Source organism: Clavelina lepadiformis, chromosome 5 (genome assembly GCF_947623445.1).
Source record: "Clavelina lepadiformis chromosome 5, kaClaLepa1.1, whole genome shotgun sequence".
Taxonomy (NCBI): domain Eukaryota; kingdom Metazoa; phylum Chordata; class Ascidiacea; order Aplousobranchia; family Clavelinidae; genus Clavelina; species Clavelina lepadiformis.
The window spans coordinates 22,952,643-22,969,377 of NC_135244.1; the positions used below are offsets into that span (position 1 = coordinate 22,952,643).

The 16,735-nt window shown below is 37.4% G+C and overlaps 1 protein-coding gene across 1 annotated transcript; it reads right to left on the bottom strand.

The window, feature by feature from the left end:
- Positions 1-327: 327 nt before the first annotated feature.
- On the bottom strand, positions 328-3,007 carry LOC143458845 (uncharacterized). The gene is made up of 2 exons (XM_076955721.1): positions 2,354-3,007; positions 328-2,273 (listed from the first exon to the last, which is right to left on the bottom strand). Exons 1-2 carry the CDS (start codon positions 2,652-2,654, stop codon positions 901-903), a joined length of 1,674 nt encoding a protein of 557 aa, XP_076811836.1. The 5' UTR covers positions 2,655-3,007; the 3' UTR covers positions 328-900.
- Positions 3,008-16,735: the final 13,728 nt, after the last annotated feature.

Consider the following 16,735-nt stretch of genomic DNA (forward strand, 5'->3'; position numbering starts at 1 on the left):
GCGAAAGGGAAAGTGGGAGTATATTCCACCGATGAAAACCTGCAGATCTGGATTAACTGCTGTTGTATTAAACAACGAAATATACGCGATAGGTGAGTCTTGCTGCAAGTGCAAATATCTCTCAAATTTTTAAGGAGATTTATGTCTTGTCATGTTCTTTAAATGAATTAAACCAGGTGGAGATGACGGTTCAAATCATCTCTCTTCTGTTGAAAAATACGACCTGGACACGAAAACTTGGATTGATGTTTCATGTATGAATGAGGAAAGATGGGATGGATCAGCTTGTGTAGTGGATGGCTTTATATGGGTGTTTGGAGGGTGAGTAATTACACTGTGCTGCGTTTGAAAATTTTTTTTCATAGGTCAAAGATGTTTTAACTGTTTCTGAATCGATTTTTTGCGCTGAACTCAAAAATGCAACCAGTTTTTTTCAATCAGGTCAAGTTTTTTTTCTATCACATATTTAATTATGCTAGCTTTGGTCATTATTGTGCACAAAGAAACTAATTTCTGGGGTAGCTTAATTGGTCATGCATGTTGTCAATTTTCGCAAGATGGTATTTTTATTTGAATGTAAGGTTTTTGCAATGACAGCCATTTTAAATACTAAAAAAATATAATGACACAGTTGAAATAAAGGCACTTACAACTAACCAAGAAAGCTTCCTAACACATAATTTTGTTCAACGGCGCTCAACTTAAAAGTAGAAGTTAATATGTTACACTATAGACACGTAAACACTTCACATCACAAATGTGTTTTAAATGTGAAATACTTGCCAACATCAATGTGTGAAATAAAAATGAAGTGTTCGAAATAGCTTAACACAGAAAGCGTTGTGCGGCACATGATGATATTACGACGTTAAATGCAATAACAATATAAATACAAATGATTTATGCTGACAAAAAGTGTCGCTTCAAAGATTTTCTTCTATGTGTGGTATTGGGAAGATCTCTTTTTAAGCACCAACAGTAATCTGCAAGCATGTTTACATCCCAGTATCCTTGGTACCTTTCTTCCATATGGCGAAGGTCTTGGTGGAATCTCTCTCCCTGTTCTTCGCTGTAGTCACCACAGTTGTCAGGAAAGTAATCTAAATGCGAACTCAGAAAGTGCATTTTTACAGACATCCGGGCTCCAAGGGATTGAAAACTTTCAAGCAGCTCTTTAACCTGTGCTTCATAATCAGGGCTTCTATGCTTTCCAAGGAAGTTTGAAATTACTGCTCGAAATCCTGTCCATGCTCTTTTTTCTACTGCACTCATTTGTGCAGTAAAACCTTCGTCTTTCATCAGCTCACGGATCTGTGGCCCATCAAAGACTCCTGCTCGTAGCTTCGCTTCAGAGATACGGGGAAATTTCATTTGTAAGAACTTGAAGGTTGGGCCATCCTTATCAAGTGCTTTGGTATAGTTTTTCATGAGACCAAGTTTAATGTGGAGAGGTGGCAAAAGAATATTTTGTGGATCAACTAAGTAAGCAAATTTGACATTTTTAAAACCAGGTGTAAAACTTGTTCTGGGTGGCCAGCTAATTTGTGTGTAGTGGCGATCATCAGCCCTCGAGTCCCACAGACACAAAAAACATGGATGTTTAGTGTAACCGGCCTGTAACCCAAGAAGTATTGAAATCATTTTTAAGTCTCCACATATTTTCCATTTGTGTTGGCTATACTGAAGAGATTTCAAAAGGAATTTCATGTCTTCATAGCATTCAGTGAGCTTCACTGAATGTCCAACAGGAACAGAACCAATCTTATTGCCATTGTGTAGTAATACTACCTTCAAACTCTTTACAGATGAGTCCAAAAACAATCGCCATTCTGCCGAACTGTAGACTATGCCCAAAGCTAATATTAATCCTGAAACATCTTGACAGTATACTAGGGAATGGTCTTCGTCATAATTGAAATATTTTCTAAACTCTTTATCTCTATACCGATACCAGAAATATGTGGTGCATGGAGCTAGCAAGTTGTTCTCACGTAGTCGTGATCCTAGGAGCTGAGCGGATTCTTTGGTGAGATTTAAATCTCGTGTTAGGTCATTCAGCTCAGGCTGTGTAAGAGGCTTCGGTTGGCTTGTACTTTGCTCTGCATCCCATGTGTCTTGTTCACTTGCTTTGCTCTCTGCAGATGAAGAACACTCCATTTCACTTATTTCTCCAGGTGGTTCTGGAACAGGAATACCAGGGCCATGTGGTACTGGTTTCATGGCTGAAGAAACATCAGGGTACTTCACATGTTGTTTGTTCTTCCGGTTTATTCCTAAAATGAAAAAGAACACTTTTACTCTTAAATCAAGCAATTAATGAAAATGCCTCCATACAGTGCAAGTATCAGCATACCTTGTAAGTTGGTCATGCAAAAATAACAATCAGTGACATGGTCTTTTCCTTCTCTCCATACCATAGGAATACCAAAAGGAAGGCTCTTTATTTTCTTTAGGCTCCATAATCTCAAGTTTTCAACGCAGGCTTTACAACATATGTGCGGAGCAAATGCCTTGTCCTGATCGCCTAGTTTTACTCCAAAATACGCATAATATGCTTTCTTAACAAACTGCGTAATTTTTGCTTGGCGACTGCGCAGGGTGACCTTGCCACATATGTAACAGAACCTGTCTGGATCGTTTTTGCACTTTCTCATTGTACAGTACTGTAAAAACAAATCATCTAAACTGCACACTAAACTAGCCTGTAAAAACAAGTTCAGAAGTTTAACTTTTCAAGCACCAGGTGCATTCGTTATGTTCTTCTCATTGTGATGTCACTCAAGTTTCATCAAAACTTAATTCAAAAGCTAAATCATTTTTATGACACCACAAATCTCAATCGCAAACGCTGAAAGCTGAAGTTGTCAAAAATTTCAAATGCAATTTGCAAAAAAACTAGACCTGATTGAAGAAAACGGATAACAGTTTTGGATTCAGCATCAAAAAGTACACTAAGAACCGTCAATACTTTAGTAACCTAAAAATTAACGCAGCACAGTGTTATTTATACAGTATACATAATTATATTATTTTAAATGAATATTATTTAACTTATATATTATAATATCATACTGTAAATTTACTTTTACTAAGAGCTTAATGTCTGATGTAGTGATTGCCTATCTGGGGTTCATGAACCACTAGACTAGATGAAGGTGAAGGTCATGATGAGTTTTGGGAAATCAAATAAAGACATTACAGCTCATTAATTTTCTCAGTTGAATTATGGCTCCACCAGTGACAATTTTATTGAGAATTTAAATTTATCACTTCCAGTGACAGTTTCTTCAGTAACAAGTTTTTACTGTAAATTACTGGTGGTTGAGAGATCAGATTGATTTCTGGACCACATTGTTTTGTACTTGTCTATTGCGAAGTTGATTACAATATGGATTACGTAGTTTATTTATTATGGTTAATATATTCTGGAAAAATTGCTTTTCAATAATTATCTTATATACAACCTGGTACCGTTATTATTTTACGTCATTATCTATAATTTGTGTACATTTTGTGTTTAAGAGTTTACTTCAAATATTTTGTTTAGGGAATATGCCGAAACAGTTGAGTTTTATGATCCAGCCACCAACAAATGGCAAGTATCGACCAACATGGACTTAGAACGTGTCTGTCCTTGCGTCCTTTCCATCTAAAGTTTCGTTTTGAGATTTTGATTTCTTCATCTGGATATGTTTTACAGTTCATTTAATATATTTCGTGATTTGTTGAAATATTTTTATCTTCATTATTTTATTTGCTAATTTTGATCAGTAATTGTCTGGCATTTAACTTTGACGTCATAAAAACGATCATTTTCAAATTTGTTGTTTGTGCTTGGGAATTTTTTTAGGTCGTTTCTGTCAGCTTAAAGTTTTTTAATCAAATGGCTCATCTTAAACTACCTATTTTGTACAAACGAATATTTGTTTTTAATTAAATGTATTTTCTGCTTTTATCGTCAGTCGTTTCAATTTATAAATATTCTTTCATTTTATCTTTGTATTTCCATCTATACACTGGCCCTCTACCTTCGTTGTCTCGAAAATGAAATTGATTGAAATATGGGCTCATTTGTCGTTGACATTGATCGAATATTTCCATTTTAATCCGATGATTATTTCATTTTTTAAACCCTTATTATAATTTTCTCAAACATTTGCCTGTTATTGGTTGTTTTCCTCACGTGACCTTATTCTCATTGTTTAATCATTTGGATTCTGTGTGGGTTCTTTGTTTTATATGAACCGTGTGATTGTGACTTTTCAAATTCATTTTAGCATCGACCTTATTAATAAAAAGACAATTTACGCCATCATCATACACTATAGCAGCTGTTCAACACTTTAAAACTTGTTAATGTATTAGAAGTAATATGTTATACTATGTTAATTAGTAAGTGAAAAGTTATAATTAACCAATGTACTACAGTATCCATTAGGGATGGGCCGATACGAACCCAAACCCGAATAGATTCGCCGAATATCGCCTTTATGGAAGATTCGGGCGAACACGAATGCCAACAATGGCGAACCCGAATACAATATTACTTATAAATTTATTGTCTTTCGTAAAAAATGATGATCTAGTTTCCCGACAATGCTAAACTAGAGTCAGCAATACTTACAATGAAGGTCGTTTACCTAACGATTTTGCTTTTCCGATCGTTTTTTTAAACACTATTTTTCGAAAGAAAGCGATTTGTTTATCGATTACGTCATTTTAGAAGCAAGACTTGACAACTTTTGGAGAAAATTTTATTGTTTCGTTCTAATACGATTAGATTCGGGATTCGTTCGTGTCGACCTTCATGATATTTGGGTTCGCACGAACCCGAATAATCTTCCTCGCGGCACATCCCTAGTATCCACGCATGTGGAGGCATCTGCTTTATAATAAAAACCGATTAGCTGCTGGGCAGTGAAGTGAACTTTCCTTCTTTAAAAACCCATGACTTTTCTCTACAAGCGCCAGATGAAAATAATCTCGTAGTTTGCATTCGGTCGTGACGTCACTCTGCATTCGGCGAGCCAACATTGGTTGGTGTTGAAATGATTAAGATTGCTTCTCATGTGCGTCATTGCAGTGGTTCTTATCATACTGCAAATTTGTCAACATGCATGCCAAATGCCATGGCCAAATATATTGATAAAATTGGAAAAATAATTTCGTTTCTACATCTTTCGCGATGCAAATTTTTTTTTATGCCGAGGACTCTCAACAAAATGAGTTAAAATTATCCTCTCTTATGTTTATCAGTGAGAAGCGCAAATTTTTTGAAAATTAGTTTGACTAACTTAACTCTCAAAGACCAACTTACATGTGCTTTGTGTTCATATTCAGCGCATGGATACCAGTTTTCCCGCTCATTGTGAAGCGCAATGGCATGGTTTGACGTCATCTTCATTCTGACATGTCAGATGAAATAGTTGAAATACAGTATTAATCGCCACCATAATTTAGTCAAACTAGCTATGTGTTCTGGCTACAAGCCACAGACAAGTTAATTGCATTCAAGGTTGCCATGATGTTGATTTGCCAAATGGCATCCTGTCTTGTTAGATTTGTCATACAACAGCCGTTTAGTGATCCATTCGCTCTGTGCACACTGCTAAGCGCGTTAAAACTAAAATACGTGTATTTAATAAATTTTTTATCCTTCAACTAAATCTAAAGCTGGTAACCTTGATGTATTTTATATTTGATATTTCATAAAACATAATATTTTACGATTTTCTTCGTTACTTTAATCAGCGCATTGGTGCAAGCAAGTTAAACTACCGTTTTCAAAATTTTCAAGTAAAGATCGATATATTGGGATATGAAGAATTAATACACACAGCAAATAGCCGTTATTTTAGCATACTCGTGCTACATAGCTTATCTGTAATGTAAAATGCTTCGAATTTCCGCCCAAAGTGCTTGTACAAGTCGGCAAAGATGCGCAGGTTCTTGAAACCTGTAGTTGAGTTGACGGAGATAGTCGTGGACAATGATACATGATTTCATTCATGTCAGAAAGGAAAAAAATATTCCTCTGTCTGAGTTATCAACGTGGCGCAGCAAAATGTTAATTGAAAGGCTTATTAAATCGACTCCTTAACCCTTGAACTAGAAAGACGGCCCAACTACATCAGCAGAGTGGCGCAGTAGAAGAGTGCTGGGTTCATAACCCAGAGGTTGATGGATCGAAACCATCCTCTGCTATATATCAGCTGTGATCGTTAAGTAGTTAATACTCCACGTTGTGGCCGTGGCAACCCTGGTTTGAATCCACGTCAAAACAACTTTTACTATAACTCGTTTATGCAGAAAACGCTGCAATTATAAAGTTAAAAATACATTTTTGCAGGGCTTGTAGGTTACTGTAACTGTAAAAATGTGCAAAAATACTACTTAGAAAGAATCCAAGAATTAAAACTGTAGAAAGGATTTTATTACTCAGACGTTTTAATCGATGCTACAACAATTCTCATAATTTATTGCAACGTCTGAAGTAAAATAATAAATAAAATCAGACTAACTTCTGATGAATAAAATGCTTTCTACTGTTTTGGCTCTTGTATTCATTCTTCGTACTAGTCGCAACTTCCAACATTTCCGATCCGTTCCATACACAATATGTCTGTTTTGACATGACTTTATTCATTTTTCATTCATTTATTTTTCGTCAAAAGCGCGGTGGGGACGAAAAATCAAGCCAGTTGTTACTAACACGCACCAATGAACAGGAAAAAGTGACAAAGCCAAAAACGTGCTCAAGATAAATAACGTTAATAATTGCTGGTAACAACTAGCACGGCCACTAAACCTATACTTAGTTAAATCCATAAAACATAAGTTGAAAAAGCGAAAAATTAAGCAGACGAGCAGGTGGTGTGTTCAAGCAACTGATGATTGAAAATTGCTTCAATGCTGTATATCAGTGGATGGGAAAAGAAAACCAACGTAAAAGAAAACCCATCCCGGGCAAGAACCCGGTTTCTGGTGGACATAGCACTAAAAAAGAGCGTTGTTGGTTAGCCCGAGTTTGTACAGCAAGAGTGCACACCAATGATAATCTTTGGAAGTTGTGATGATAATATTGCTCGTTGCAAGATGGAATTTTCTCTGGTACATCGACAATGATGTACGGAAAAAGATGCCAATGCTGTCCAATAGATGGTAGTGCTGAAAGAAAAATCCTTCTTAATCCGAAGCTGAAGACTTGAGTGGCGCTGATGGTGACGTTTCAATTCAGTAACTGGTTCCAGTCTTTTAACTTGAAAATATGTAAAAACGATCTGCAGTATTTGCAGTAAATGTCCGAAATAGTTGTGTAACGAGCATTGAAAATTTACAAGTTAATATATTTTTGAAAACATAGGCTACTTGTTAAAATTTTGAAATAAACACGAAATAATAACCATCTTCACCCTTAAAGATGCATACTCCTCAAAAAAGACCTTTAACCTACTGGATGATTTTAGCGAAGCCTCTGGACTCGAATCCTTAAAACCGAATATTCAAAAACAAACGGCCTTACCCCAGAAATCAAACCAAATACCACGATGCAGCTGCCGCCAATGCATTGGAAAAACTCAACTTTCAAATATTAGGAACAACAATAGGAAATAACGATCCTTTCATAGGCTGGTCCCAACCGATAGAAAAATCTCAAAAAAGAAGCGACCCGCCTTAAAAAAATACAATCAACCTTGGATGCCAAGTGCATATTGGTTCGAAACAAATTACTTCCCTTAATCTCGTACAACGCTTTCAGCCTGCCCATAACGACCAAGATAGCCGAGACCATAAACAGGACAATTGAAAGGTACATTTTCACGAACAAAAATACGTACGCGAACATCAAAGTTCTACAAAGACCCAGAGATTACGGCGGTTATGACATAATTAATATTCCCGTGTATGCGGATTTGTTTTATTTAAAACCTTTGACCCCATTTTGCAGGGAGAAAATAGAAAACAAAGTTCTGTCTTTGGAAAACCGCACGATAGAACACCAAATCGGTCACCAACTGTCCAACCTCCTCGGCATCCAGATTGATAATTAATAATCGTACACCGCATGCCACCTCCCCATCGATTTATTATGAGCATATGCTCGAAATAATCAGAAAACATTGTATTTCACTGAAAGAGATGTTAAGCGAAAAAGTAAAAAAAATATACCAGCGTATCATACGCGATTGTGACCCACAATCTTATTTTAATTCACCAGAACAATCGACATGGCCCAAAGTACACAACGCAGTCCTCTCAAACGCCCAAAAAACTTTCAACTACAGGGTAATATGGAATGACTTACCTACTCGAGGTGAAATGACCAACTATTTTCCATTCTAACTGGTAGTAACGACATTAACTTCGATCAAACCACAATAACAAACTTCGACGGAATAGGTGGCCCAGATTTCGAGTCCGCAGACATGTTAACCTATTGGCTAACAGTAGTAAAACAAAAGATGTGGAAACATAGGAACGCGATTATGTTTGAAAACCAAACTTTTAACCCTGACAAAATTATCAGGTCTATTGAGAGGACTGCGTATGCTAGACGCACATGGGAACGTCAAAATGAAGGCCCCTTCAAACAGCAAATTGAAAAACTGTGTGCAGCAATGCAAAAGTATTTCACCCCGCCCGTACCATAGCTTTTGATGAAAAACGTCCACGCTAGTCCCGATGCTTTGACGTCGTTATCAAACTTTTTATGACTTTGAATCTGTTTATATTCTTGATAAACTATGTGCTTTATATGTTGCTTGCGACTTACAACCTTTTATCGTACCTACTACATACGTTTTGCTTGCACTTTATACATGTGTCATTACTAAGGTTTCGCGATCTGTGTTATTGTCCTTTGTTTAAATGCATTACATCCACCGGCATGTTTAATTGATGTATTTTGCGATTAGAGTTTAAAAAAGTTTGCCCTGTAGGCTACATATTTTCTCTTTCTGTGTTATTTTTCCGCAATAAAATATCGCCTTTTACTAAAGATTTCCGTGTTTGGGAGCAATAAAATGAGTCTAGTTTATTTTTCTACCTCGCCAAGGCGAGGCAATATTCTTCATTAAGTAAGAGTTAAGCACAGCAGTGCATCGCCGTTTTACATCTTAGCTTCCCTTAGTCTTCTAGCTGTACTTAGCGTGGTTCGGGTAAAATAGGGTTAAAACATCTGCAAACACTGTCCGCGGGCTCTTTGTGTTCCCACTTCGCTGATTATATTGAGCCTGAGACATAACTAACTCTACCTATCATTTATCATTCTACAATCTACAGCATAAGCCACAGCATGAGATGAAACATGTAGTTGACAAAGCTCCATGCGATGAACAACAAAAGCAATTATTTTAGAATAATAATTAAGGCAAGATCAATATTACAAATACATTTCAAATAATGTTGTTGTTATCATTAAAATTGGCAAAAGTATAAAGTAGTGGTATACCTTCGGCAAATAACATCGTAATAAATAATGTGCTAGTTGTCATAATTAGCCCTTATTCCTACGAAATTCTCGTGCAGCTCTGATGATATTATAATGCTTTTTGTGCTTTATTTCTTGTGTTTATCAACAAGCGCTGCGCTATATTTTGGCCGTGTTTAGTATACATGACCTACTGTAGTTTTGACTCCTTTTGAATTACGTGGTTCGTACTACAGCGCTCAATGCGTTAGTTCTGATATTATCATTCTGATATGAAAATCTGTAATTTGCAGTCTACCGAATGCAGTTTTATTCTGTTCTCTGAAAACAGTAACCATTTCGTTGAGAACCTATAAAAAAATAATTATTCACGACATTGACAGTTTGGTTGTAGTACTGTGATGCTTAACTGGCTATCAAGGGTTAATGAATGCGCTATCAATGGAGTCAGATTAGCGAACAATCGATCAAGCAATAATTAACAACTGTTCACAACCCCAATAACACGCTCAGTTATCAGGCTCTATTAAGAAAACGCTTTCATTAGTCTTGAGTTACGTCAAGTAAATTTTGTTGAGTAACCAATTACGTAACAGCTGTAAACAGTGTCTTGTTTGGAGTACGCGCACTTTTCGTACTCGCGGATTCTATGAAAGAACCCGGGTCTCTACAGAACGCACACTTTTGCATCGCCCAATAAACGACGTTTAGATTTGAGTCACATTATAGCACCAGTTTAGCCGCCTGTGAAGCTGGGATGAACATGCCTCTTCAAGAGTCATGATTTATCGGAGTTACTAAAGATGCAACGGCGGCTTCAAACGTATCAAACCTCTCCGATAAGTTACAAGTTATACATTCAAAATTTTGTTTTCAAGTTTTTTAAAAACGTTGCAGTACAAACAACAATTTTGTATTGAAAATTTTTGCTACGATAAATAGTTATGATTTACTTTTCCTACAACGCAAACGTTTTCTGTTCATGTAAAAATAAGATGTTTAATAAAATGAATAAAACAGGGGAAATACCACAAGCAAAACTGAAATCCCAATCTGGTCAAATCCTTTTGATTTGCGTTGTTGTTTGCCAAGCTGTGAGCTCTCCGTTTGCCAAATCGAGGGGAGTTCCCCAGATTTATGCATCGCGACAATTCGTTGGAAATCTTAAATTGCATTCAGCACACAGCCTTCACAAAACATAACCAAAAACTGTGTTGCGGTCTACTACTATAAAAATAACCAAAAATATGTGAAAAGGTGTAATTAATTCTAGGTGGTAACTGCGTTACTCAAGCCTTTCATTGGCTACTGGTCGACCTAGGCTATTTTTGTTGGAACACTTATAAAGTTCTTCATTATGCAAGAATAAAACACTGCGTTAGTTTACAGCCTCAAGTTAAGCTAAAGTATTCAGATTGTTTGTAAAGCATAATAAGTTAATAACCACTAAAATCGGTAAACAGCGGTTGCTGTGTACAGGATGGCTTTTTCACAATTATGGACGAGACTTCAAACCGATCTGCTGAAGATTCCGAGATCCTTATACAAAGCGCTGAGTCAGCCTTGATATCTTTACTTAAAGCAAGCACATAAACATATGTTTGTTCTCAGGTGTTCTGACAATTCTAATGATTGAAATTCTGACAATTGACCAACAATGACAACGGTGTGTGGCTGCACAACTTTATAAATAGTGGAAAGTGTGGAACATATACGCAAGAGACTCATCAACACATTTACGTGGATTTATAATAAAAAACAGATTATACAGGTTGCTTGGAACCAGTGGTGGATATCAGTCGGTTCGCACAGGTTCATACGAACCGGTTCTTGGAATTTAAATGACCTCCTCGAACAAGTTGTTAACAAGCGTATCTATAGGCCTATGTTTATATCGGCCCCGGATCAATATGGCATGCTGCTAGTGAGAGAACCGGATGTTTAAATATTTGAATCCCATCACTGCTTGGAACCTATTTCTAATCTGGTCTGTATTTCACGGCAGTTGCAGTAGCAACCAATGGATGTACCAAACGCAGGATTGCAACCACTCATAATTTTATTAAATCAGAGAACATGTCTCATGCTTTTATTTCACACTGTTTTATTGTTGTAAACGAAACATGAGTTTATGAACGAATACTATTGCTTTGAAAATTTCAACACTTGCAAAGCAAGACAGAAATTCATTTATGAAAGAGTTATAATTCGTGCGTAACCTCTTACTTTGAGAGTGAATTATAACGACGGTCATCTTCGAGCAAAGTCAACCTGTGCACAATAAATAAAATAAAATGTTACCGTTAACTCAGGATATCAAAAGTCTTGGCAATCAGCATCCTGCCCTGTTCAATAGTTTTGTAATGCAGTTCGTGTTTGTTGTTTCTGATAAACAACGGGCTGCCAAGACCCAGATTTGACCACTCGGTCCAGGAGTATAAGAACATGTTATATTTGTCAAAGAAAGTGGAAAAACAACAACAAAATACATGTCCAACCACGACAAGCAATATCTTGAGTGACGTCAGATGTACAATCACAGTCAGCAGGATGATTTTTGAGTTATCACCATTTTTGATTAGTTCATCATCAGAGGCTAATGATTTTTGTTATATTAACTTTACATTGACTCAATATACTCACGTATGTATTTACTTATGTAATACTTGTTTACCGCAATCCCACTGCCGGAATGTTTACAATTCCATGTGAGTGCAATCTAGTGTTGGTGCAATTATGTTGAGTGAAATGCCGTAGTTGCAACTACTGTGGAACTGGCAGCTGCACACCCTAGTTTAGAACCATCAAAGTGTGAAAAATGAGCAAGGTTGGCTTTATCCATTTAGCATTAACGATTGAATAAGTTTCCATGAAAAATTATCGGGCCCACGGGATTTTTCGATAGGCTGTTAGGAAAATCTATGTAAGTCACTGGAAAAAATTGAATACAGTGAGACCTCGTTAATCCGTACCCTGATGAACCGGAATCCCCGCTAACCGACACAAAACTGCCGGAAACGGATTTTTTCCTATGCATTTTACCCCTTTAATCCGGAAACCCCGCTGTCCGACTCCGACACAAAAGTTTTGGAACAAATGTGCTAAATCAATAGCAATAAAATCCGATAAACCGGATTGTTAACAGTTAAGCGAAAATTATTCACCATTGTCCTAATACACTATGTAGTTAGTTGACGAAACAATACCCGATTATCTACGCATAATAACGTTGCGATCAATTACCTTGCGTTGCATAATAACGTTGTAGCAGGGGTGACGGACCTATTCGTTGTGGCAAGCCACTTTGTCAGTTACAGCTGAGTCAGCCGCACAGCTTTTTAGTCATACTATGAAATACTGTACAGTATTTTAGAAACGAAAAAATAAATTGTTCATCAACACTAACAAACAACGCTTCCGCGATCGCAAAAAAATACGTACAGTACATCGGTTGAGTGCGGCAATCTATTGAAGACATACTGCTGCAACTCAATCGTGCTATCAGCTTTTGATATCGCATTGCGCAAAGATTAGAAACAGGTCAAAGAAAGTTCAAGACTTCTGGTCCCGCCGGAATGCTTCGCCATGCAAGAGCGGTTGTCAAACCGATTTGCGACCGCATGTTCGTCACTTCTGGCTTAGAGCATTCGTCTTAAATACGGTGGTTCTGGGGTTCGACACTGGGTTGGATCATACAAAAAATATAATTTTATTTTAGTTGCTGTCCAGCCAGAAACTCGGTACTTAGAATTGGAGTAAGGTGCATATTGCGTTTTGAACACGGTGCTGCATTTGCAAGATTGATTGATTTTATACTTTCCGATAATCCGGATACCCCGCTAAACCGACATTTTTTGACGAAACGAAGTGGTCCGGATTAACGAGGTCTCACTGTAGTTGTACATTTAGCTAGCCACTGCACACCTAAGTTAGCAGGTTTGCATGCCTGAGATTTTGTCAAATCCTGCCTTGAAATACGGACCAGTTTATAGCAGATAAACAAGGAATCAAAGCTTCTGTGCTTGTCACAATTCACAATTCAAATGCAGTTAACCTTTAGTTGTGTTCCAAAATGTCGATACAGTAACAAAAGCAAAGTTTTGTTCGCAAAGCGCAAATATTGGCTTAGCGTAAAACACGCAAATGATGAATAATCCAAACAATGTAAGCTTTCAATTCTGTCCTTGTGTCAACAATAAAACTCCCAGGTATCAGGCAACATTCGCTGAGGCAAGTCAACGATGTACAATGAGAAAATATTTGCTGCGCTTTTGAATTTTTTCAATTTTATACCTACCATATCCTCATTTGGGCTTGATGATATATGTTGGTTGGGTTGGCAAACGTCAGCTTTCAAGTTTTATGACTATACTGTGCTTTACACTGTTGCAGGCTGTTTTTATAAACACTTGGCTTTAGCTTAAATTCTTTATTGTTAATTTCTTACATCAAACTAAAAAGATGGAATTCAACAACAACCACGCCACTGAAATACTCGGCAACTTGAATGAGTAAGTTGTTCATTTTAATCCGTGCTCATTTATACAAGTTTGTGTGAAATATTCAACTTCACAAAATGTTTTAGTTATTTTGAAACTATTAGTCATTGAAATGTAAACTGACATTTTTACACATCATAGTTACGGCTGACGTAACAAGTAAACATATTGTGGCTTGCAGTGGTTTTAAAGTATCTGACTCCATAGTTTGTCTTATATTGTCATGAATTTGATATAGTCGAGAACCATTATAGTTCAAATTTAATGTTTGCCATCTGTTTCATTGATCAGTTGTGTGTAAACAAATGACCACCATAGAAAGATCCATGTTGTAAATTGATTAAGCCAGAACCAGTTGTTATGCCCCACCCAGAGACAGACAGACTCTGGACAAGTAGAAACTTATTTAATGCAATGGATAAGTTTAATGTTAATGAATGCAAGGGACGGTGTCCTGCAGTGATTTCCAACGTCGTGGCTCATAGTTTCGGTTGATGTAGTGTTTGTGCTTGACGCATATATATAATTTTTTTGCTTGGCGCCGAACCCACAATTGTTGTGATTCCCTTTTGCACAGCATGAGGCCACATGTGCACTAACAGGCCAATGTGATGTCATAGAGGAAATTAAAGCATGCGTTTATTTGTGCTTGATTTTATGTCTTCTAAATAACTTAGGAGTGTGAGGAGTAGCATATGAGAGCATCGAAAGCCTGCAAGGCCTGATCTCTGTTTCAGGGATTATTTCCTGTATAACAGATGTCGCATATAACGTATGAATATCGCTTGTCCCAACTTGCCTGTTGTATGCAAGGTCTACTGTAGTTCACCTCACCACTCACCATACACTGTCACTCACCAAATCGACAAGTGTCATAAACGGGATCGTGTGTACTGTGACTGGACATCTGCGTTCCACACCTTTTGGACTCCACCCAAAACTTTTAGCTTCAGCAAAAAGCAAGCCTAGATACTCCTAAAACCAAGACACTCATTTTCAGTCTTGGTCACACTGCAACTGTTGGAACAGTTTGAAACTCAGGCATCAGTTCGACTCTTATCTCTTTCAAACAAAACTGGAATACGAAATGGCAGGAAAGACATGGCCAGAATTTGCAGCTTCAAAACTATGGATGCCAGGGTGACCTGGGTATGGCTTAACCACCTGTGAACCGAACTTCACTCAACTCAATACAAATAGGGAGTAGCAAACTTTGTGGCTTGTTAGTACAAATTGCGTGTGGCACCAACTGAATGTGGTGCGGAGGAGTAAACAGCAGACCATGTTGTATGTACAGTGTTGTCTAAGTATGCCTACGAAGAAGACCTGGCGATTGTGCATTTGGCAAAGAAATGAGAATTAGTGAGGAAGATCATTTGTCTAGACATAATTACTTTATCAGTTTATCTCCAGGAATGGATAAAGGTCTGCAAAACTAAAACGGTGTCGGCATCCTTCCATCTTAACAACAGGGAAACAAATTATTAGCGTAAAGTTTACATCAATACCATGCCTGTGCCTTTTTGTCCTGTCCCCAAATACCTTGGACCGATTGCTCACCAACCGCCAACATCTTAAGTCCTTACGCAAGAAACTTACATCCCATACTGCCTTTGATAGGACGACTGGTGACCTCAGACTGGGGCTGTTACCATTTGTACAACAGCTCAATATAGTTATTATTACTAGTTAGTTAATCAATTTAGTCTACTTCACTGCCGAGTAATGCGCACCTTCCTGGTGTTGCAGCACACACGCCCACCAGATTGACATTATCATAAACGGCGTTGCGTCATAAATACAGTAGACCTTGCATACTGTGACTGGATATCTGCGTCCCACACCATTGGACATACCTATGCCATTCCACTTCGCGGACTATGCTGCGATGGAGCCACTTTTTCTCTTGCTTGTAAGGCAACGGTGCGACATCTTCTGCACCACCCATAACTTTTTGCTTCAGCAAAAATGCAAGCCCAGACACACCTAAAACAAAGACACCTTCATTTCCATTCTGTTTCCTGTTACGCTGCAACTATTGAACAAGTTGAAACTCAGAAACTAAAAAAAAAACTTAACGTTGAAACTTCTGTTTCAAACAAAATGGCAGGAAAGGCATGAACGATTATATGCACATACGACTTAACCATCTGTGAACCGGCGTAACTCAACTCGATACAAATTGGGAGTGGAAAAACTTTTGGCTAGTGAGTGCAAACCGTGTGTGGCACCAACTGAGTATGGCACGGAGGAGTAAACCACAGATCATGATATATCCAACTTTATTTTCTACCATGCTGCTCAGTTTCCACGGAATATATGGCTTGCGAGTTTTGGATGACACCACCCAGTGGTTGCTTGATTAGTCACAATGTTGCCGAGTTTATTGCCAAAAATAAAAGCTATTTTTTGTTTCATGATCTATGTGTCATAAAGGGAAAGAACAACAACAAAAAACTTCTGTGATTTCACAATAAAAGCTGGAGGAAAACAATTCCCTGTTCACAAATGTGTGGTTGGTTCATTCTCAGAATATTTCAAGAAAATGTTCACTACAAAGGTGGAATGGATTAAATTCTTACTAATTCACTATTTCACAAAATATTTCAAGTATTTGATGTTCCTTTTTCTTTATAGTTGAGAGACAGTTATTCGAATGAAGGAAGCGTTAAAGAAGTCAGTGGTCCAACAATGGCATCGATTATAAACTTCATATACACTTCATGCATAATTCTCACTCATGACAATGTATATGATGTACTGGAAGCAGCAGAATATCTACGCATTACAAGTAACTGTTATTAAT